General features: G+C 36.5%; 1 protein-coding gene across 1 annotated transcript in view; it reads right to left on the reverse strand.

The window, feature by feature from the left end:
* LOC126765182 (uncharacterized) overlaps positions 1 to 25441 on the reverse strand; it is a 177257-nt gene that overhangs the window by 118712 nt on the left and 33104 nt on the right. Inside the window, exon 7 of the mRNA XM_050482761.1 lies at positions 17006 to 18971. Coding sequence (XP_050338718.1) covers positions 17006 to 18971 — 1966 coding nt within the window. The remainder of the gene's footprint in view (positions 1 to 17005; positions 18972 to 25441) is intronic.

The raw sequence follows: 25441 nt of genomic DNA on the forward strand, positions 1-25441 counted from the left end.
CTAGACAAAGCAATTTAGAAAAATTAGCTGAGAAACAAAGAAAGGAAATCGAATACCATAATAAAAATAAGAAGGAAAAAAAATCATATCTACTAGGACAAATAATATTTGTTAAGAAAAATAGGAGATTAGAAACTAAGTTAAGTAAACCCTACATTAAGGAAATAGTTAAGGAAGATAGAAATAGTACCGTGTTAACTGAAAAAGGACAAATAATTCACAAAATTAGAATACGTAACTAAATATGTACGATATTTTTTCAGAATACTACTACCGCTATGCCTGGCGGAAGTACAGATCCTCGACTACTCGAACTCCCAATTAATAACAATAGAAAAGGGAACGGCTAGACTACAAACAGAAACATTTAGGATAATACATGAAATGGACATAGAAAAATATACGGACACACTTGGCCACATAGAATCGACTATCAAAACCGAAACTATCCGCAAAAACCTAATTACCCCTTCATATTCCACTTGATAACACAGATAAGAGCCCAACTTAACAATCTCAAAGTAGAACAAAAAATAAAAAGATCACTAAATTTCCTGGGTAGCGCATGGAAATGGATTGCAGGAAGTCCTGACCATGAAGACTACGAAATAATTTCAAATAAAATAAATAATGTCTTACAAAATAACAATAATCAGGTATTAATTAACAAACTTACAATTGGCGAAATAACCAATATTACGAATAATATAATTAAAACCATGCAAAATGAAAAAAGTTTAAAAATTGAAGCATTTCTACAGCTAAAATATAAATTAGAAATAATTAAAGAAGAAATTTTAAATATTGCATGCGCAATACATTGGGCAAAAGCCAACATAATAAATTCTTTTATTTTATCAAATGAAGAAATAAATATTGTAAAAGAAGTAATAGACAATGACAATATTCCATATGTAAATTTAGACGAAGAAATCGAATTTTCCGAAATAAAAATTGCAACTAATGGCAAAATTATAATTTATATTGTTAGCCTCCCAACCGTAGATAATCAAAATTGTAAAACATTAGATATTAGGGCAGTAAAAAATAACGGGAGGATCAATAAGATATAAATTTAAAAATACAATTTTAAACTACGAAAAGGGAATTTAGGGAATAGAAAATTATTGCAAGAAATACAATTCCCTACAAATATGCTTAAACAATAATGTAGTAGATTTAAGTAATGATACTTGTATAATTAATCTTTTAAAAAGTCGTTTGCCAAACTGCATGGAGGTCAACAACCAGCAAATCCCAACTATAGAGGAAATGGGACCTGGAATTTTACTTTTAAATAAATACAACGGAGAAATTTTAATAAACAACGAATCTACATTTCTAAACGGGACCTTCATCATTTTGTATACCAACGTAACCATTGCTATCAACGGGAAAAAGTTCTATAGCGAAGAAAGAACAGCAAGTAAACCACTACCAGCCATCCTACAACCGTCATCCCCACCACTCAAGATAGAAGAATTCCTCTCGCTAGAGATGCTGAAACAGCTTAACTTCAACAATACAAAGGAAGTAAGTCTGTTATAAGCAGCAAACAGAGTTAAATTCGGAACCAGCATCACTCTAATGGTAATTTTAATAATCATCGCCCTAATTTTCGGGAAGAATCTTCTGATGAAACAAAAAGAAGATGAACCCAAAAAACTGTCACAACCCGCAATAGAAGGACTCAACTAAATTTTCAATACACCTAAAGATTGAAACGAGGACGTTTGAATTTCAAGGGGGGACTAGTTAGCACCCCATTCATTCAAAAAGTATGCATTAATATCATATGATATGAACTAATATAATATGACATCACTAAATCGCTGAGAGTGCGAAACGTGTAGTGGCAACCTGTGGGAAGCGCTGCGTCAGCGAAGTGCCAACCTGTGGGAAGCGCAGTGTCAGCAAACTCCGTACCCGTTGCAGCGGCAAACATAGGTCTAGAGTTAAGTATAATTAATTGTAAATTTTAGTTCTTAAGTGGAATTCAATAAAGGAGCATAGCTCCCAGAAAACATTTTTTTTAGTAAAAATAACTAAACGTTTTTTAACTTACATATACATAATATTGCTGTGATAAATTTAATTTCTATTAGTAAGAAAAATATTTATTTGTATAGTATACGATGTTAAAAGCAAAAAATTAAAAATTTATTCTGTCGAGATTCGAACCTGTGGCAGCATCTTGACTTTCCAAGCGCTTACCACCAACACCACCATTGACGCTTAGTTTGCGCTGACTTAAGTATGGTTTGGTTATGCATGTATGTACATAAGAAACATACGATGGTTCTAATAATTTTGTTTAAGTATAGAAATATGCTTTTGTAGAACATTTGCATTCGCAAACATACAGACAAATGTGCAAACGACATAATATATGAATGTATGATTGTTTCGCATTTTGCTTCTACGCCGGTCAAATTTCTATACAAAAATCGGCCGAATTGTGTGAGAAAATAAAAAATGGACAACTAGGGCAAATAATTTTTAAAAAATTTATTGACAATTAAATATAAATGAAAATACATGTAAATACCTAAATTTACTTAAATTTATTTAAATTTATTGAAATTTCGTTTCGCATTTTTGGGCACTTTCAAATTAATTAATATAAGTAAAATTCACGACTTAACCCGCACACGTCTTATTCGTGCAAAATTTCCAACTTTATGAAAATTGGCGCAATTATTGACACTTCAATTTTATGTAAAGTTTAAAACATGTTTACATATGAATATATAATATATTTCTTCATTTTATGTGCATAATAAATTTTTAAAATGTGAATTTAAGTTTTCTAGTTTTCTTCCATACAAAATGATATGCATTTCTTGGAATATTACTAAGAAGTATATCTTCATCCGCGCGTAGGGACTCCACGCACCTTTTTTTGTGCTGCTTTAAAATGAAATCTTAATGAATCTTTTAGTACCAAAGTCAACATTTAACTGAGCATATCAACATCTTTAATTTTTGTCGAGGACCTGTGTTCAATAACATATTTAACGTCTTGAAGGTACATGGCCCAACGTGCTATACGTACTCTAACGGGAACGTCCTTTTCTTTATGGCTAGTACGAAACCATTATAATCACTAACAATCTTGATTTTCTTACCCATGTCATACTTGTATATTCTCCACTTCTTCAACACCTCTATTATCGCAAGCACCTCCATCCATAACTTTCCGCTCTACTTAAAACAACACTTAACTTTTCCACTCCGTGGTCCTCATCTTATGCTCGATTACCCCGCCCTGTGACAAAATAACGAAAATTTTCAGAACTAATTCGGCAAAAAACAGAGGGAGAATTGGAGGTACGTAAATTAACTCAATTTGCCCACTATGTATTACGGGAGGATGGAGTCATGTGTAGAATTCACGCAAGTGAGAAAAGTTCTCAGATCGCCATTTACTTGGGAGTGGCCACGAAACGATTCTTTTACATATTCGAAGCGGGTAGGTCCTTGTGGTATTTACTACAGTGGCCATATAAAGGAGCACAAGTTCGGTGTGTGAGATTCGTGGTGGGAGAGAGACCCTGTCGCTGAGTACTATCATTCACTCCGGTGGATAAACGTCTAGCCACAATTCGCATCAAAGCAAAGTTCTTCAACACACTCGTCAACAACTCGGTATAAGGGAAACATGGGACGACATTCCAAGCTCCTTACGTTCAGCTGCAACCGAAACTATTGGTTTTCGGAAAATGCAAGAGAACAGGTGGTACGACGAAGAGTGCCGTGTTGCAGCGGAGAGAAAACTGGCTGCCTACCTCGCAACGTTACGATCGACCACAACACTTCCGGAATGGGATAGATACTTAGAGCTGAAGAAGGAAGCGAGACGTATTTCCAGACAAAAAAAAGAAAGAGGCCCAAATTCGTCAGTACAAAGAGCTGCAATGTGGTCGACAGGGATAATATTCTACGAAAAGATGCAGCAACTAACAAAAGGTTTCAAAACCGGAGCATACTCTTGTTGATCCCCTAGAGGCGATGTAGAGACGGATGAACTGAACATATTAAATTATATAGAGATAGAGTGACTTCTCCAGCCTGCTGAATTTCAGTGAATGCATAACACCAGGAGATGGTGAGCCAGATTCTCAAAACGATGACGCTCCGTTGTCCGACCATGAAGAAGTTTGAATAGCAATGAAGAACAACAAAGCGGCGAAGGTCGATGGATCACCGGCCAAGCTATGCAAACACGGCGACGAAGAACTGATAAAGGGCATGTCCAACGATTCGAATTTAGATGTGGTCTACCCAATCCACAAAAAGGGAGACTCCACAAGCTGCGCCAACTACCATGGGATAAGTCTCTTCAATATCCCATAAAAGGTTCTATCGAGGGTACTGTGTGAAGGATTATAGCCCACCATTAAAAAACTGATTGAACCTTATCAAGGTGGCTTTAGACCTGGAAAATCAACAACCAGATATTCACCATGTGCCAAACCTTAGAAAAGACCCGTGAAAAGAGAATCGACACACACCACTTCTTTTTTGATTTCAAAGCTGTTTTTGATAGCACGAAAAGGCCGCTATGTCCAAATTTCGTATCTCCTCAAAACTAATACAGCTATGTAAACCGACGTTAAACAACACCAAAAGCTCCGTCAGGACCTCTCCGAGCCATTCGATGCAGAACGAGGCTTCAGACAAGACGACTCCCTATCGTGCGACTTCTTCAACCTGCTGCTGCAAAAAATAATTCGAGCTGTAAAACTAAACCGGGAAGGTACAATCTTCTATAAGAGTGTACAGCTCCTGGCGTACGTCGATGATATTGATATAATTGGCCTCAACACCCGCGACGTTAGTTTTGCTCCCTCTAGACTGGACAAGGAAGCAAAGCAAATGGGTCTGGTGGTGAACGAAGGTAAGTCATCAAACAAACAGTCGTTGCACTCGCGACTAGACACCCACGTCACTGCTGACAGTCATATCTTCGAAGTCGTTCGTCTCTTTTGGAACCAGCATCAACACCATCAGCCTCGAAATCCAACACAGAATATCTCTTGCCAACAGATGCTATTTCGGATTAAGTAGGCAATTGAGAAATAAAGTCCTCTCTCGACGAACAAAAACCTAGTTCTATAAGTCACTCATTCTTCTCGTCTTGCTATATAGTGCAGAGGCTTGGACGATGACAACATACATATGATGAGTCGACGTAACGAGTTTTCTAAAGAAAAGTTCTGCGAAAGATATACATATGGTCCTTTGCGCTTTGGCCACGGCGAATATCGCATTCGATGGAAAGATGAGCTGTACAAGATATACGACGGCATTAACATAGTTACGCAGCTATAACCGCGTAAATGGTTTCTACGCCAGCAAAGAAGAAAAGTATTACGAACGATATGTATCGCTTCGAACTAAGTTCCATTGGGGCGTGGAAAAAGTCATTAGCTTAGTGAAAATGTTAACCCCTTGGAGTCTTTCCAGCACATCATTAATAGGAGGCATAGGGAAATTATGCCTAAATTATTTTATTTGAAGCCCTGAAAACGCAACATAATCGTTTTGTGCCATCTTTTTCAGCCTAGGACTACAGGTGAGTTGACAAATTAAGTTAAATTTAAAAATAAAAGGTCTCATCGTCATATAAAGAATTTCTTATTCGCTCTTAATGCTACTATACTCTTCTCCAAAGAAGAAAAACCTGATTTTCTCCGCCAATATCGGTTATAGTTTTTACATAAAATATTTCGAAATTTTCCAAATAAACTTGACGCAGCCTTTTTCGAACACAATATTTGCTACTTTTGGAATAACACTACCGATAATTGGCCCATATCGTAAGTTATTGCTTTTTGTAACATAAAACGTAACCTCGATTGTGATTTTGTCTATTCCTACTTCCTTAGTTATATGTACTTCCGACTGTGTTTAGTTCACATTCTTTTATACCAAGCAATATACATTTGTCGCTGCTTAACTACAAATACCGAAGCTTTTTAAAAATGTTGTATTATATCTCAGTAAGCTTAAATCATATACCGTTAATCTGAATTCTTTTAAAAATCAAACCGCTGCACAGTGATCGGTCTTGTATGAAATCAGCGGCCAAAAATACTTGCACTGCCTATATAAAAGTGAAACTTTTGCCAAAGCTTTTTAAAATCTCCATTTCCCGTTTCCGACTCCGCCACCCCGCGATGGTGACAAATTTTAATTAATTATATTAAATTAAAAAAGTTGATAAACGAAGAAAGGAATTTTTTGAATATTATTCAAATAAATCTAAAACTAATTTTAATAAAATTGATTTACTTTTGTATGACAGTTTCTTGGACAAGTGAAGAAAGGACCTAAGCTCAAAAGCAATTGGTTTAGCAAGTCCTGATTTGTAGCGATCCGTTAGTTTTTTTGTGTATGATGGAGTCGATACATCTTAAGGTCCTTATTGTTTGACTCAGCAGATCCGTGAATTAAAATTTTACGGACTGACGAGGGAAGGAATATTTTGTTAAGTTAATTCCTTTGCAGGATCTAGCGCAAATCTAGTGCATTACGCGTTTATTATACTGATTCCTTTTGAAACTGAATTCGAACAGGACGACAATAGGGGGTTGACGAAGGTCTGCAGTTTTTCCAAATTTGATTATGCTCTTCATCATTTTGCGATTTTATTATCAGTTATACAGGAACATACTTATGTCGTGACAAATAAAATATTGTCTTTCAAATTATTATTTTCAAATTTCTGCTTATATTCGCTTTAACCAGAATTGCCATCAAAGCCACATATTCCTATTCATAACAGGTAATTATGAGACTCATTCCGTTCATTAATTACATTTGTGACGCAATGTGGTCCAATAATTTTTATACCCTGAACAGGGTATATTAAGTTTGTCACGAAGTTTGTAACACCCAGAAGGAAGCGTCGGAGACCCTATAAAGTATATATATAAATGATCAGTATGTTGAGCTGAGTCGATTTAGCCATGTCCGTCTGTCTGTCTGTCCGTCTGTCTGTATACATATATACGAACTAGTCCCTCCGTTTTTAAGATATCGTTTATAAATTTTGTAAACGTCATTTTCTCTTCAAGAAGCTACTCATTTGTCGGAACAGCCGATATCGGACCACTATAACATATATCTGCCATATAAACTGAACGATCGGAATCAAGTTCTTGTATGGAAAACTTTCACATTTGACAATGTATCATCACCAAATTTGGTACAGACTATTTTCTAAGGCAACAATGTATTCTCCGAAGAAATTGGTCAGATCGGTTGACTATAGCATATAGCTAACATACAAACTGAACGATCGGAATCAAGTTCTTGTATGGAAAACTTTCACATTTGATAATGTATCTTCACCAAATTTGGCGTAGATTATTTTCCATAAAAACTATGTAATCTCCGAAGAAATGGGTCAGATCGGTTAACTATAGCATATAGCTACCATACAAACTGAACGATCGGAATCAAGTTCTTGTATGGAAAACTTTCACATTTGACAATGCATCTTCACCAAATTTGGTACAGATTATTTTCCATAAAAACTATGTAATCTCCGAAGAAATTGGTCATATCGGTTAACTATAGCATCTAGCTACCATACAAACTGAACGATCGGAATCAAGTTCTTGTATGGAAAACTTTTGCATTTGACAAGATATATTTACGAAATTTGGTATAAATTATTTTCTAAGGCACCAATGTAATCTGTGAAGGGTATATTAGCTTCGGTGCAGCCGAAGTTAACGTTTTTTCTTGTTTTATCTCAACTTCAACATTAAATTCTGAGACCTTTTCTTGCTCAGGATAACTGTTTTTCCTTTAAAATGTTATCATAGTAGGGTAAAAAGTTAATATCAAGTTTTTTGTTATCGAAGCTTCTAATAATTATTAGAATTAGAATTATAATATAACGTAGTTTTGGCTGGTGATATTTACTAGTTATCATTTTCTCACTTTTATCAATTGTTTGTTTTATACGTACTTTTATTTAGGCACATCATATCGGTGTAAACTTTCACGCCTTTATATAATATTATAATTTTGAATTTTGGTGTTTAGAAAATGTGTGAAGAAGTATCACTTATCGCCGAAGAAAATTTAATAAAACTTCAGTATCTACTTATAAGTAAGATAATAAGTCTAAATAAAAGTACGTATAAAACAAACAAATGATAAAAGTGTGAAAATGATAAAATTAAAACCAAAGCTCAAATATGTATATCACCAGCCAAAACTACGGCAGCGAATACTGTTTTTATATCAGCTGAGCTTAGGAACCTTATAAGTAACAAGCGGAAGGTTCGGAAAATTTGGCAAACCAGTAGGTGTCCAATAGATAAAACAAGGTACAATACAGCATCAAACCAATTTAAAAAACGATAACATGAAATAAGAAATGAAGCAACTGCAGAGTTTCTCAAAAGTCTGGATCCTAACGCGAAAGACTACGATAACAGCCTTTGGAGAGCTACCAAATATTTAAAGCGACCTACAAAGCGAAATGTTACCATACGTAATTATAACGGAGATTGGTGTAAAACTGCCATGGATAAGGTTGAAGCATTTGCACAACGTTTCAACCAAATTCAAATCTTGCACCTGAAGATACTGAATTAATACAGTTCCTGGATGTACCTTGTCAAATGTGTCTTCCAATTCGTAAAATAACTGTTTCTGAAATTAAAGAAGAATTCGCCAAACTGAACCAAAAAAAATCACCAGGCTACGATAAAATTGACGGAAGAGTTACGAAAATACTCCCTCAAAAGAGTATTATATTTTTATGACTAATTTATAATGCAATTTTGAGGTTACATCACCTTCCTACACAATGGAAATGTGCGGAGGTTATAATGATTCCACAACCAAACAAACCCGAAAATATTTTGTCGTCCTACCGTCCTATTAGCTTGCTGGTGACATTATCTAAAGTGTTTGAAAGAATACTTATAAGTAGATTGTTACCAGTTTTGGATAAGTGCAATATAATACCGGAACATCAGTTTGGGTTAAGGAGATGTCATGGGACTCCAGAGCATAATCATCGTATAGTGAATATAATTACAAATGGTTTCGAGAAAAAGCTGTATTTCTTCATATACAACAAGCATTTGACCGAGTCTGGCGTTCAGGCTTGTTATATAAACTGAAAAAACTACTTCCTGCTCCATTTTTTCTCTTATTGAAACCATATTTAAACAATGCCACTTTTATGTTCAAATGAAAGGAGAAACGTCCAAACTATAAAGTATCCGTGCTGGTGTCCCACAGGGCAGTGTTCTGGGACCTGTCCTTTACACAATATTCACTGCTGATCTTCCTGTTGTCGGTGATATTCAAGTAGCCACTTACGCTGATGATACAGCTATAATTGCATCCAAAAATACTGCGGTAGAAGTAAGAAGTAACTCAAGTTATTCAAAATGAAATAATAGAAATTGAGCGATGGCTTAAGAAATGGAAAATAAAGGTTAATGCTGAGAAATTGAAACACGTCACATTTGCTCTGAGAAGAGGAGACTGTCCGCATGTATTTTTGAATAAGACACAAATTCGACATAGTGATTCCGCAAATTATCTCGGACTCGATATAAATCGAAGAGTAACTTGGGAAGGCCACATTAAAAGCTTGAGCAAGACACTCAATATAAAAACAAAAAAAAAAAAAAATGAATTGGCTTCTTGGGCGAAAATCACAGCTCAGTTTGGAGAACAAAGTTCGACTTTATAAGGCTATCTGGAAGCCTGTGTGCATAGACTTAGAAAACATTAACAAACTTGATTCATTTGAGGGCGAGACAGGGATCACAACTTTTTGTAAACCTAAATCGATGTATAAAGAAAAACATACCACTCAAAAGGTCACTTACAGAAAAATTGTTTTAAAATAATAGACCAACATATTATCACATAAAAACCACTGTGTTATATAACATATACCTTTATTATCAATACTCAAAAATATATTTACCGTTAGTTTTATTGGTGTTTAAAAAAATAGCTTTTATACAAACAGTGGTAAATTTCAAACATTCATTTTTTTATTTTTGGTCTGTTTCCAATGTAAATCAGACCGGTATCTTAACTTTTCTTATGAGATTTCGATCCACGACCAGCAAAACAGCTGTCACGTTAGATGGTAAAAGCATTACCGCAATGTTTTCATCATCTGATTGCAATTTGTCAATTGCCGTATGTGCAGTACATTTTCGAACCGGAAAATTTACCTGCTTAATAAACAATGATGGAACCAGCGGAAGAATAGCTCCCAGACTTTTGCGAGTTATCAAATTCCAAGGGTTTTCAAACCCCTTGAAGCAACGGGGATTTGGTCAATGGTTTCAACTTATGGGAACCATCTGCTTACGTACACAACATAAATGTGATTATATCCTTAGCTATTTTTTTCGGCCAGCTGCCGTCTTTTCGTTTGACACGACAAATGTTTTAACGGGAGAAAACGACAAACTAATTGCGATTCATTATATAGTTGCATGTTCGAAATTTCCATTTCATTCATTTTTAAGTGGCGAATACTGTATCGTTTCTTGAAATTTGCTAGCCATCCATCATTTGCATAAAATTGTTTTCCAGGATGCAATTTGGAAAATTCGAACTGGGCTCTTGACTTTAAAATTGCACAATTACGATGCATTTGGCTTTAGAATCATTTATAGTTCCAACGTTGCCTCAAGAACGGGAAATTCTGACATATGTAAATTTTATTATTATTGGTTGCAGTTTGCCACTACCTCTAAAATTTTATAACGTTTTTTCTTTATTTTTAAGATGGCCGCCTTAGATACATTATAATCCAATGACAATCGATTTCCATGAATACCTTCATCGATTTCTCATACAATTTCAGTTTTTTATGGAAATTTAATCTGATTTGCAATTTGCAAATTCATATTTTTCAACATTTAAAATTAATTCGGGGAATACATAGCAATCGTTTTTCTTGCCAAACAAACGGTTGGGTTTGAGAAAATGAATAAGCTCAAAAAAGTTAAGCAAAAGTTAGCTTCTTAGAGCGCTACGTGGACGCTCAAAATCGGCCAACTTAGCCGAAGGTTTAAAGTTCTCGCGAGTTGTCTTTTGTGCGATTCTTTTGTATTTTAAATGCTATGTAAAATATTTATGTACTTATTATATCAAAGTTTAAGCTAACGTTTTATCATTTGTAAATGTAGTAGTACCAAAAACTACAAACACAAATTTGATTTGTCAGGGATTTCCCTGATTTTGATCTTCGGCACTGATTCCCCGATTTTCGTGAAAATTCCCTGATTTTCGTGAAAAATGCACTGATTCCCTGGTTTCTTCCTGAATCGGGGTTTTTTTTTTATTATTATCTTTTTTGAGTGAGTGGAGTAACAAGCGTAACCACCTCTCAGTTGAGACCGTTAAGAACATTGTACTTGCTCGATATACATAGCTTCAAAGAAATGAATTGTAACGATTTTTACAAGTATTTGTCCAACGATAAAAATTTATTTTTATTAAAAATTGGAGCGTCCGAAAAATATGTGAAAAAAGATGTTAATAAATGACGATTGTAGTAGCTTAGTGATAATTCTCATGAAGAGTCAGTATTACAAATACTGTTATTCAGATAATTTCAAGAATGTTTGCAATAAAAAACTAAAAATAGTATTCATTTTATATACCCCTAACTAAATCAAAAGATTGATCTAAGAAAAAAAAGACAATAAAAAACACCATGGAGTTGGGCGGTGGGGTAAAAGTTTATGACCAAATTCGATTAATTTCGGGGATATATATGACTGAGACCGATATGGTTACCCTATATACTATATATGTAGTAGATCTCGTAATTTCACTGGCACTAAATTATATTCATTCCATTGATTGATTATGCTACTTTTTACACTCTGGCAACATGTTACAGTAGAGTATAATACTCTACCGATACTGCAAAATTGGTCAAAAACTTCTAAAAGTGCAATAAATTGATAACTAAATATGACAAAAACCTAAAATTTTACACCTGAGATTATGTAAGAGCTTTATGGGAGTTGTGGTAAAAATTGTACAATGAGGGTGACACCTCCCGCTTTTAGGTAAAATCAGATATCTCGGTACCCGAACGACTGATTTCGGTCTACAACCACCCCTACTTCTCATGTAGCACAATTTTAAATCCAATTTGATTCTTTCACTTTCCAGTACACAAATCAAAAAGTAATTTATATAACGGTATACAACTGTGCAGAGGACGGGGTCATGTGTAGAAGTTCACGCAAGTGAGGAAAGTTTACTGACATTTACTACAGTGACCATATAAAGGAGCGAAAGTTTGGTATTGGATTCGTGGTGGGAGAGAAACTCCGTCGCCATTCACTTGCGAGAGGCCAGAAACGATTCTTTTACATATGGCTCAAGCAGCTCACGACTTCTGACCTTTGACCAAGTATCCTCTGGGTAGCCTAAGAACATCCGTTTGAAGGCGAGCTAAAGTGAGAAGGCGAAACATTCCCTCCGCAGGGTTGGGTTGTGCGCTGGGTTTGGAACCCGCCATGTAAAAAATCATACCAATGAAAGGAAACAACAAGCCTCGGATGTGTGACCCCCCTTTTGATGACGACTATGGTAAACGAAATAAGGACTAAGAATTGAGGGCGTGCACCTGGAATGCCGGATTAATTAATTGAGAAGGTCCTGCTGCCCAACTGGTTGATGTCCTCGTTAAATTAAAGGCTGACATCACCGCCCTCCAAGAAATGCGATAGACGGGACAAGGACAGAGACGAGTAAGTCCATGTGACATTTACTACAGTGGCCATATAAAGGATCGCAAGTTTGGTGTTGGATTTTTGGTGGGAGAGAAACTCCGTCGCCGAGTACTATCATTCACTACGGTGAATGTACGTCTAGCCACAATCCGCATCAAAGCGAGGTTCTTCAACATATCGCTGATTTGCGCCCACGCCCCGACGGAAGAGAAGGACGATGTGACCAAAGATGCCTTCTATGAGCGCTGGGAGCACACCTATGAGAGCTGCCCCCGCCACGTTGTCAAAATCGTGCTTGGCGACTTCAACGCCAGGGTGGGCAAAGAAAGTATCTTTGGCACGACGGTCGGTAAATTCAGCCTCCACGATCACGTCTCCAGTGTTTTAGATGTGCGTGCGCTCCGAGGTCTTAACATCGACTCGGACCACTATCTTGTTGAAGCCAAGATTCGCACCCACCTCTGTGCAGCAAAACACGCACGCCAACAAACGCAAGGAAGGTTCGACGTCCAGAAGCTGCAATCACAACAGATAGCCGAACGATTTTCTACTCGATTTGCACTCCTGCTCTCTCAGAGCACTCGTCAACAACTCGGTATAAGGGAACTGTGGGACGGCATTTCAAACTCCTTACATACAACTGCATCCGAAACCATTGTTTTTCGGAAAATGCAAAAGAAAAGCTGGTACAACGGGGAGTGCCGTGTTGCAGCGGAGAAGAAACAGACTGCCTACCTCGCAACGTTATGATCGACCACAACACGGGCGGGATGGGATAGATACCGAGAGTTGAAGAGGGAAGCGAGACGCATTTGCAGAAAGAAAAAGAAAGAGGCCGAAATGCGTGACTATGAAGAGCTCGATAAGCTGGTCGACAGGGGTAATGCTCGAAAATTCTACGAAAAGATGCGGCGGCTAATTGAAGGTTTCAAGACCGGAGCATACTCTTGTAGAACCCGCAAAGGTGATCTAGTGACCGATGCCCGGAGCATATTTAAATTATGCTGGGAACACTTCTCCACCCTGATGAATGGCAGTGAACGCACAACGCCAGGAGAAAGCGAACCCGATTCCCCAATCGATGACGATGGAGCAGACGTTCCATTACCCGACCATGAAGAAGTTCGAATAGCAATTGCCCGCCTGAAGAACAACAAAGCGGCAGGGGCGATGGATTGCCGGCCGAGCTATTCAAACATGGCGGCGAAGAACTGATAAGGAGCATGCATCAGCTTCTTTGTAAAATATGTTCGGAAGAAAGCATGCCCAACGATTGGAATTAAGTGTGCTATGCATAATCCACAAAAAGGGGACCCCACAATCTGCGCGTACTAACGTGGGATAAGCCTCCTTAACATTGCGTATAAAGTTTTATTGAGCGTATTGTGTGAAAGATTAAGGCCCACCGTCAACAAACTGATTGGAACTTATCAGTGTGGCTTAAGACCTGGCAAATCAACAACCGACCAGATATTCACCACGCGCCGTGAAAGGAGAATCGACACACACCACCCCTTTGTCGATTTCAAAGCTGCTTTCGACAGCGCGAAAAGGAGCTGCCTCTATGCCGCGATGTCTGAATTTGGACAATATGACCTAGCCAGCGTAGCCGCTGTCTTCTAATTCGCTGAACTATGTCAATGTCGTCATATATCTCATACAGCTCATCGTTCCAAAGAATGCGATATTCGCCGTGGCCAACGCGCAAAGGACCATAAATCTTTCGCAAAACTTTTCTCTCGCAACGTCGACGTCGTCAGTTGTTGTCATCGTCCAAGCCTATGCACCATATAGCAGGACGGGAATTATGAGTGAGGACTCTGCTTCTCAATTGCCTACTCAGTCCGAAGTAGCACCTGTTGGCAAGAGTTATGCTGCGTTGGATTTCCAGGCTGACATTGTTGGTGGTGTTTACGCTGGTTCCAAGATGGACGAAATTATCTACGGCTTCAAAGTTATGACTGTCAACAGTGACGTGAGAGCCAAGTCGCGAGTGTGACGACTGTGTGTTTGATGACAGGAGATATTTCGTCTTGCCCTCGTTCACTACCAGACCCATTTCTTTTGCTTCCTTGTCCAGTCTGGAGAAAGCAGAACTAACGGCGCGGGTGTTGAGGCCGATGATATCAATATCACCGGCATACGTCAGCGGCTGTACACTCTTATAAAAGATTGTACCTGCTCTATTAAGTTCTGCAGCTCGAATTATTTTCTCCAGCAGCAGATTGAAGAAGTCAGTTTTTAATTTTTTCCGAATTACAATTTATTAATTTACACTTTTATATTTTTTCATAAACGGTATTCTTTGGGAGAGTAAGAAATAGCCGTTTTGTACTAGGCGACCTTAACATACATCTAGGGGATTCAAAATTAATCAAATGAATAGCACTAATCGGGTATTTTAATTAGAAAGCGATTTAATTGAACCGAATTCCTTTCGATCGAATGATTAATTAAGGAATGAATTACACAATTTTCTTTAACGCAAAATCAAGTATCAACTAATAAGGAAGGACTAAGGGGGCTTAGGGAAATGTTGACCCTATTCAACATATTTTTGATAGACAGAAATACTATTACCATGAAAGGATTCTCTCTGAATTTCATGAAAAGGATTCGTCTGAATTTCGTCTCATACATTGTGCGATATTTTCGGTCAAAGGTGAACTATAGATACTGAAGTTCACATATTTGGTACCTAGGGGCTTGAACAGTTTCGGTTTAAATTTGTGCAAGTTTTGGTCAAAATGTGGCGTATTATAAAGGAATTATGGTGCAAAATTGTATCCTGTTATATATATTAATTGCTTCTTTATTGGTGTACTGGAAATTGAATTCAAATTGAATTTAAAATTGTATTTTATATGAATTAGGCGTGGTTTTAGTCCGATTTCGCCTACTTTCGCATTGTGACATAGGAAAATGAGAAATATAATAGGTACTTAATTTATTAGAAATCGATAGTTCTTATAGTAGTACCGTGGGGAGTGACCGGAATTATCGTCCGATTTTCATTTTCACACTGCGATAGAAGTTGTTGTAATATTTGAACTGGATAATTTTGTTATTGTAGCTTTAGTGGTTTAGTAGATATACATATTTATACAAGTAGTATTATACTTATTAGAGGACAAAATTCGTTGCACGCAGGTGACCCTTGCTGGTGCTTACATAGTTGTGGCACTTTATAGGTTTTCGGTTAATGGAAGGACGGGCGGACAGATTTCAACTTATTACGTCATCCTTATCATTTTTATATACATAACCCTATATATCTATTTCGATTAGTTTTAGGTGATAAATTCAACCGTTAGGTGATCAAAACTATAATACTCTGTAGCAACTGGTTGCAAGAGTATAAAAATATCGAAAGGCCAAGTCATTAACGAGGCGCGCCACTTTATTCTTTGACATTTAGTTCAGACAGATTCTGCTATCTAGGATACACTATGCTAATTGAAGGAAAAGCGAATGTTTGTTGCTACAGAGTATTATAGTTTTGTTCACCTAACGGTTGTATGTATCACCTAAAACCAATCGAGATAGATATAGGGTTATATATGTATGTACATATATAAATGCTAAGAAAAGTTGAAATCCGGTTGACTCTCTGTCTGTCCGTCCGTGCTACCTGTAACTTGAGTAAAAATTGAGATATCTTTATGAAACTTTGTATGCAGGTTCCTTAGTACAAAAAAAATCGAGTTCGTAGATGGGCGTAATCGCCCACAATGTTTAATGTGAATATCTCCTAAACCACTAAAGCTACAACAACCAAATCCACCCAGCACGAATAATAAAACAACAATATCGGTCAATTTTTGAGTTATCTCAATGAAAATCTCAGAACGTATTTTCTTCATACCGGTATACCAAGATAACCGGTATACCAAGATTTTCAAACATCCGGCTGATTTTGTATAATGTCTATGTATATTGATTTTAGTTTTTCTAACAAATCGTATGCCGAATATACTTGTATATGTAGGTCAGTGTATAAGTTGTATATGGTGACGTTTTACATCGTAAGGTGTTTCCCTGGCTTTGCTTCCTGCAAGTTACAAGAGTGTAAAATGTTCGGTTGCACCCGAACTTAAGCCTTTTTAACTTGTTACAGACTATTTTTTAAAAGGATAAACTATTTTAAGCGCGCCTCGGAAACTGAAACATGATTTGACTCGACTTTGACAATAATATATATACATTACTTATATGAATACTAATTTATATCATAACACTCCACTTACCTCGAAAGCTGTTGTAAGCAAAAAACATGTTTTGCCTGTGGTCGTTATCAAATTACCATTGAATACATTTTCCTCTAAATGCAATTTTCCAGTAACATTTAGATTTTTTTTCAATGGTAGTTCCAAAATTATATTTAAATAATATTCAGGCGATTTTACTAAGTCCGTGATTTGATTGTAATTAACTTCAATACCGGCTTCGTTCGTAAAATTTTCCGCGTTGTGGACACTACAGTACAGTTTTTCATGGAATTGCCGAAAGTCTGTGTCAACCTTGTGTTCCGTTATCAATTTTATTTTTTTTATACTTTTAAAAGGTGTTACCAAATTCAGTACATTAATTATGTGTAAATAATCTGGAAAATATAGATTATTTTGTATATCTATAAAGCCTTGTGGAAGTTTAATGTTCCCATTGATAAAATAATAGTCTAATATTTCTTCAATATCCAGAATGCCTTCAACCGCAGGCCAGAAGAGTAAATCGATGAGAAAGTCTATGTTATAAGAAAAAAATTCTTCGTATTCGAAATTTTCAATATTACTGTATTCTTTCTGGTCAATTTTCGGAGGTTTGAAATTTTCGTCAAATCTTGTTTCGAGATCAACAATTTCGGTATCTAATTGTTTTAAAATAACCGATTTAGGTTTTCCATTTATTTTTATACCACACTCATATCGTGAAAGTCTTGAATGTAAATGTAGTGCAAATGAATCCGCTTTTAAAAACTTAACGACAAAACCGTTTTCTTCAAAGTCTTTAAGAGGAGTATATACTTTGCAAGAATATTCAAAATCTGTTAAATCGTTCATGTAGGAAACTCCCATGAAACCAATCGTAATATTATTCCATATACCTCGCATATCTACAGCATCTTCTTTAAGTTTCGCGTATAAGGCAGCATGTTTTACATTTTCAATGGGTGTTGCTACACTAAACTTAACATCAAAATTAGCAAGAGATTTAATATCAAGTAATACCTCAATTCCAAGAGCTGTGGATGGCGTACGAATTTCTGCAACAACGTTGCGTTTTTTTTCTATTACACCAAATCGACCTTTTATATAGCGATATTCGTTTAATGGAGTTGTTATATTAATAGTAATCATATTTTCATTAAATTTATTAACATAACCATTCATAGTTAAAGAGATTTCTCGTAAATTATATGTTATTGAAGCTGCTCCGATTAAATTTCTTTTGTTATGAAGGCTCCATTTTGTAACTAAACCGCCTTTCCAGAACTCTTTATGCGGACTGATTACAAAAATTGTACCACTGATGTTTTGGTAGTGAAGGCCTTTTCTGAACTCCCATTTTGAATACCAACAATATGTTTTAGTATCATTTGCGCTACTGTAATGCAAACTTAAATCTGTATCTATTTTGCTTCCATCATACAAATGAAGTATTTTTAAGCTTATCGATGGCACTTCTATAAGCGAACTATTTAAGCCAAAACCAATATCAATATTTTTCAGAACTTCTTGCATTTTTACATCATATTTGTAAACAAGTTCAATGTGCTCATTTCCACCCCACATTATCGATGTATTGGCTAATAATAGACTGTAAAAATTGTATAAACTTGCATCGAAGGTGCTTACATTCCAACCATTGAAAGGTGTGTGAACCTCAGCATGAAGCCAATTACTTTTATTTTGTCCAGACCAAAGGCCGAGACTGTATTTTAAATTAATTGCTTTATTGATATCCCACGAAGTATAAAAATGTCCATAATATTCCGGCCACCGGGTTTGGGTATTATAAAGGCATGTTATTGTGCGTCCAGGATATGTTACTAAGATTTGACCATTACGTTCATTAATAGAGGGCGTTTTGTTTTCCAAAAAAAGTAATATTCGTTGCGAAGGATCACGATTTATGTCCCAGTTTAGTTCAAACGATATTTCCCTGTGTTCATCTAAATTCAGTACGCTAGATTTTATACGAATGTCACGCAATCTACAAAAAAATATAACAATTGTATAGAAATCATATGGCTAAAACAAAAGAAGGAAATAAATGCATAAATTACCAACAATTTTTAGAACTAGTGAAAAATCAACGCAAATTGTTAAAATCTACAGCTTTGCTAAACTTACTAATTTTATGTTATAAGCTAACGTATTACATGAGCAAATTTTTTGTCCTGACTGAGATATTGCGCCGAAAGCAAAAAATCTCTATTCCTCTATAAGAGTACTAACCTTAAATAGGATACTGTCCCAGTTTTATTATTCCAAACAACCCATCGTAATTTGTTGGTCTCAACGCTCGCCTGCTATTTTTGATTTAGCAAGTCTTTTTGACATTTATGTACGCAGAATTATTATTATCGACTATCGCATAAATGGTAATCAATATACAATTGTGCACTATTGAATCGATTGAACGTCAAATGCCCTCAGTTAGCTATAGGCGTGATTGTAGTCTGATTTTGCACATTTTTACAGTGTGACAATGTACATATCTCTATCTATCTCTCTTAGTTTTAGGTAATACGTGCAACCTTTAAAAACGATGAATAAAACTACATATTATACTCTGTGGCAACAAAAGTATAAAAGACACATCTACTTGGACAACCCTTTACATAGTGACATAAACATAATAACATAATTAAAGTAATTTTAAGTATACCTAGCTGTAAGTGAAGGTTTCATATTATTTTTATACTCACGCATTTCGCACATATGTAGTATGGTATAACAACAAAATAATATAATACTTCAAACACATTAATAATGCACTGGTAGCCTATAAAGTAACCAGGTAATCCTCGTAAGTCCTACTTGCTTGCATACATATATGCGATTATGCGAAACGGGAGAAATTAGCAAAGCTAGAACAAGAAGCAATGGAAAAAGAGGATCCGGGACCGGAATACTGGCGGCCATACCGGCCAACGAGTTAAAACACTCGTTCGACATGCTTTTGGACCGTGCAAAAAGCTGTATTGAAGCAGAATAAAATGAATAAAATAGTTTGATTTTGCCGAAAAAATTATTTGTTCTGTCGTTTTTATACTCTCGCAACAATGTTGCTAAGGAGAGTATTATAGTTTTGTTCACATAACGGTTGTTTGTAAGTCCTAAAACTAGAAGAATCAGATATAGGGCTATATATACCAAAGTGATCAGGGTGACGAGTAGAGTCGAAATCCGGATGTCTGTCTGTCCGTCCGTCCGTGCAAGCTGTAACTTGAGTAAAAATTGAGATATCATGATGAAACTTGGTACACGTATTCCTTGGCGCCATAAGAAAGTTAAGTTCGAAGATGGGCAAAATCGGCAAACTGCCACGCCCACAAAATGGCGGAAACCGAAAAGCTATAAAGTGTCATAACTAGGCCATAAATAAAGATATTAAAGTGAAATTTGGCACAAAGGATCGCATTAGGGAGGGGCATATGTGGACGCGATTTCTTTGGAAAAGTGGGCGTGGCCCCGCCCCCTACTAAGTTTTTTGTACATATCTCGGAAACTACTATAGCTATGTCAACCAAACTCTATAGAGTCGAGATAATTCCACCTCCCATACAAAGGTTATGTTGAAAATCACTAAAAGTGCGTTAACCGACTAACAAAAAACGTCAGAAACACTAAATTTTACGGAAGAAATGGCAGAAGGAAGCCGCATCCAGGCTTTTTTTAAAAATTGAAAATGGGCGTGGTCTCGCCCACTTATGGACCAAAAACCATATCTCAGGAACTACTAGACCGATTTCAATGAAATTCGGTAAATAATATTTTCTTAACACCCTGATGACATGTACGAAATACGGGTGAAATCGGTTTACAACCATGCCTTCTTCCAATATAACGCTATTTTGAATTCCATTTGATGCCTTCTCTGAATAATTTATAGTACATTAGGAACCAATGATGATAGCGGAATAAAACTTTACAAAAATACGGTATTTGAAAAATATGTAAATGACGAATAATGAAATCTCGATTATCACTTTATCATGCAAGAGTATAAAATGTTCGGTGACACCCGAACTTAGCCCTTCCTTACTTGTTTAAAAATTGAAAATAAGCGTGGCCTCGCCCACTTATGGACCAAAAACCATATCTCAGGAACTACTAGACCGATTTCAATGAAATTCGGTATATAATATTTTCTTAACACTCTGATGACATGTACGAAATATGGGTGAAATCGGTTCACAACCACGCCTTCTTCCAATATAACGCTATTTTGAATTCCATCTGATGCCTTCTCTGTATAATATATAGTACATTAGGAACCAATGACGATAGCGCAATAAAACTTTACAAAAATACGGTATTTGAAAAATGCCGAGAGTATAAAATGTTCGGTGACACCCGAACTTAGCCCTTCCTTACTTGTTTTAAGTCCTGTTTACTTTAGAACGCACCTTGTACTATACATATGCTCACCTTTCGCAAGTTCTTGTTGCTTTAATCACTGCAAAAACTGCTATTGATTATTTCCATCAATATTTGAAATTTCGAATTGAATTAACTTCACCCACGTTGAAATACTTTCAAAATACTTTCAGCTGTTGACAAAACTGTACAAAAAGCAAAAAAAAAACGTTAACTTCGTCTGCACCGAAGCTCCGAAGCTAATATACCCTTCACAGGTGCATTTCGTTCAGTAACTATGTGTCCGGTTTGTATCGAAGCTATATGCTAACTATATTAATCCGATCTGAACAATTTTGTCGGAGATTATGTTATTACCTTAAGCAGTATTCCATGTCAAATTTCGTGAAGATACCACGCCAAATGCGAAAGTTTTCCATATAAGCCCTTTATTCCGATCGTTATGTTTGTATGGCAACCATATACTATAGTGAGCCGATCTGGACAATTTATTCCTAAATTATATTATTTCTATAAACAATAACTCGTACAAATTTCGTGAAGATATATCGTCAAATGAGGAAGTTTCTCATGCAAGCATTTGATTCTGATCATTCAATTTGTATTACAGCTATTTGCTATAGTTAACCGATCTGAACAGATTACATTGTTGCCTTACAAGATAATCTATACCAAATTTCGTGAATATATCTTGTCAAATGCAAAAGTTTACCATACCAACACTAGATTCCGATCGTTCAGTTTGTAAAGCAGATAATTATATGCTATAGTAAGCCGATCTGAACAATTTCTTCGTATATTACATTATTATCTCAGAAAATAACCTGTGCCAACTGTTGTGAAGATACATTGTCAAATGTGAAAGTTTACCATAAAAGAACTTGATTCCGATCGTTCAGTTTGTATGACACCTATATGTTATAGTGGTCCGATATCGGCAGTTCCGACAAATGAGCAGCTTTTTGAAGAGAAAAGGACGTTTACAAAATTTCAAAACGATATCTTAACAAGTAAGAAAGGGCTAAGTTCGGGTGTCACCGAAGATTTTATACTCTCGCATGATAAAGTGATAATCGAGATTTCATTATCCGTCATTTACATATTTTTCAAATACCGTATTTTTGTAAAGTTTTATTCCGCTATCATCATTGGTTCCTAATGTACTATAAATTATTCAGAGAAGGCATCAAATGGAATTCAAAATATCGTTATATTGGAAGAAGGCGTGGTTGTGAACCGATTTCACCCATATTTCGTACATGTCATCAGAGTGTTAAGAAAATATTATGTACCGAATTTCATTGAAATCGGTCAAGTAGTTCCTTAGATATGGTTTTTGGTCCATAAGTGGGCGACGCCACGCCCATTTTCAATTAAAAAAAAAACCTGGGTGCAGCTTCCTTCTGCCATTTCTTCTGTAAAATTTGGTGTTTCTGACGTTTTTTGTTGGTCGGTTAACGCACTTTTAGTGATTTTCAACATAACCTTTGTATGGGAGGTGGGCGTGGTTATTATCCCATTTCTTCTGTATATGGAAATGCCTGAAGGAAACCACTCTATAGAGTTTGGTTGACATAGCTATAGTAGTTTCCGAGATATGTACAAAAAACTAAGTAGGGGGCGGGGCCATGCTCTTTTTTCCAAAAAAATTACGTCCAAATATGCCCCTCTCTAATTCGATCCTTTGTGCCAAAATTCACTTTAATATCTTTATTTATGGCTTAGTTATGACACTTTGTAGGTTTTCGGTTTTCGCCATTTTGTGGCCGTGGCAGTTTGCCGATTTTGCCCATCTTCGAACTTAACCTTTTTATGGAGCCAAGAAATACGTGTACCAAGTTTCATCATGATATCTCAATTTTTACTCAAGTTACAGCTTGCACGGGCGGACGGACAGACGGACGGACGGACAGACAGACATCCGGATTTCAACTCTACTCGTCACCCTGATCACTATAACCCTATATCTGACTCTTTTAGTTTTAGGACTTACAAACAACCGTTATGTGAACAAAACTATCCTTAGCAACTTTGTTGCGAGAGTATAAAAACTGAGGGACTAGTTCGTATATATACAGACAGACAGATGGACAGACGGACAGACATGGCTAAACCGACTCTGCTCAACATACTGATCATTTATATATATACTTTATAGGGTCTCCGACGCTTCCTTCTGGGTGTTACAAACTTCGTGACAAATTTAATACACTCTGTTCAGGGCATACAAATATTGAACATGACGGGAGGCTGGAAACCTTTATAAAGACTCTCCTATTTTCGACACATTGGGAAATATTCCCTATACATTTCGCGATTTGACCGATATTTTTTGTAAGAAGTTAGTCATAGGTACTCAGTTCTACGATATAGATATCTGATGACTTGAAAAGTTATTGGGCTATTTGTGCTAGGTTTTACTTCATTGATGCTTAATTTATATTCTATTATATACTCCAAAGAGAAGGAAGTAGACGGTAAATTTAAAATTGTGTTATAATTGTTAAGTTGCGTAGTTGTAGTCCGATTTCCTCCATTTTCGCACTTTAAGGTAAATGATAAATGGGGGCTATGTTACGCCCTGAATTTAATTGAAACTTCCACTGTTCTTTGTTCAATGTATTGTCGCACTTTTAGTTGTTTTCAAAATAACCGTTATATGTGGAGTGGGCGTGGTTATTAATCGATTTTATACACTTTCACACTGTGTAAATCTGACGTAAGTAAAACTCAATAATTTGTTACACTTCCAGCACTCGAACTGTAACCAACTTCAGACCGTTCGTGCAGCTGTCGCACTGGAATCAGCTTTTTATAAATTTGCTGAATGACAGCTCGAAGTATTGTTCACAAGTGTACAAAAGCGTTTTGCCAAAAGTGAACGCAAAAAAAGTGATCAGCGATGGTATTCAAACGTAATAGTGTGATTGCTTTATATTTGGCTGGAAAATCACAGCCAGCAACTGTTCGAGAGCTCAAACACCTTGATGTGAATAAAGTTTTTATTTATCGCATCATCACTCGTTACAATGATACCGGTAGCATCGCAAAACGCCATGGAGGAGGTCATCAAAAGACTGCAACGTCACGTGAGATGGTTCGGAAAGTGAAGAAGCGACTTGAGCGAAATCCACGACGAAGTGCCAATCAAATGGCTAAAGAACTGAAAATATCCGCAGCATCCGACGCATATTGAAAAATGCTTAAGGTCAAGTCTTACAAGTTCCAAAAGGCCCATGATCTCACACCGAAGCAGCAATAAGTAAGACTTGAGAGAGCAGTTGCTTCGCTTAGCCGAAAGCGATCAAATTCCGAACATTGTGTTTGGAGAAAAAATTTTTCCAATTGAGCAATTCGTAAACTATCAAAACGATAGGGTTTACTTGAACGACCATACATATGAGAATCTAAGTCATCGGTTGGCCACCAGGAGGCAGCACCCGTCACAAATAATTTTTTGGGCCGCTGTCACCGCATATGAGCGCTCTCCAATTGTTTTCATCGAGCCTGGCGTCAAAGTAAATGCGACCTATTATCGGAAAAGTATTCTGGAGGCTGTTTTGAGTCCGTGGGCAAACAAACATTTCGGTCGCAAACCATGGACGTTTGAACAAGACTCAGCACCGTCTCACAAAGCGCGAGGAACCAATAATGGCTGAAAAACAACGTTCCGAACTTCATTACGACCACACAATGGCTCTCGAATTCACCAGATGCGAATCCAATGGATTATTCTCTCTAGGTCATTTTGGAGAGCAATGTCCGAAGTAAAAAATACACCAATCTCGAAATGCTGAAGAAAGCCATTGTTCGTGAGTGGGCCAAAATACCGGCAAGTCACATTCGGGCAGCCTGCGAGTCGTTTTTTGACTCTCCCAAGGCCATAGTTAATTAAAAAGATGGTCATATCGAGCAAAAGTGAATTGGTCCTGAATTTACTATTATTTTCGCACATTTTTTACTCTAAAATAAATAAAAATAATTTTCCAAACCAAATTTATGGCTTTTTTAATTGGTTACACTTCGAGTGCTGGACCCTGTATACTCGAAAGAATATTTCATAGACGAAAACTGCTA

This window comes from Bactrocera neohumeralis, unplaced genomic scaffold, assembly GCF_024586455.1.
Source record: "Bactrocera neohumeralis isolate Rockhampton unplaced genomic scaffold, APGP_CSIRO_Bneo_wtdbg2-racon-allhic-juicebox.fasta_v2 cluster10, whole genome shotgun sequence".
Taxonomy (NCBI): Eukaryota; Metazoa; Arthropoda; class Insecta; order Diptera; family Tephritidae; genus Bactrocera; species Bactrocera neohumeralis.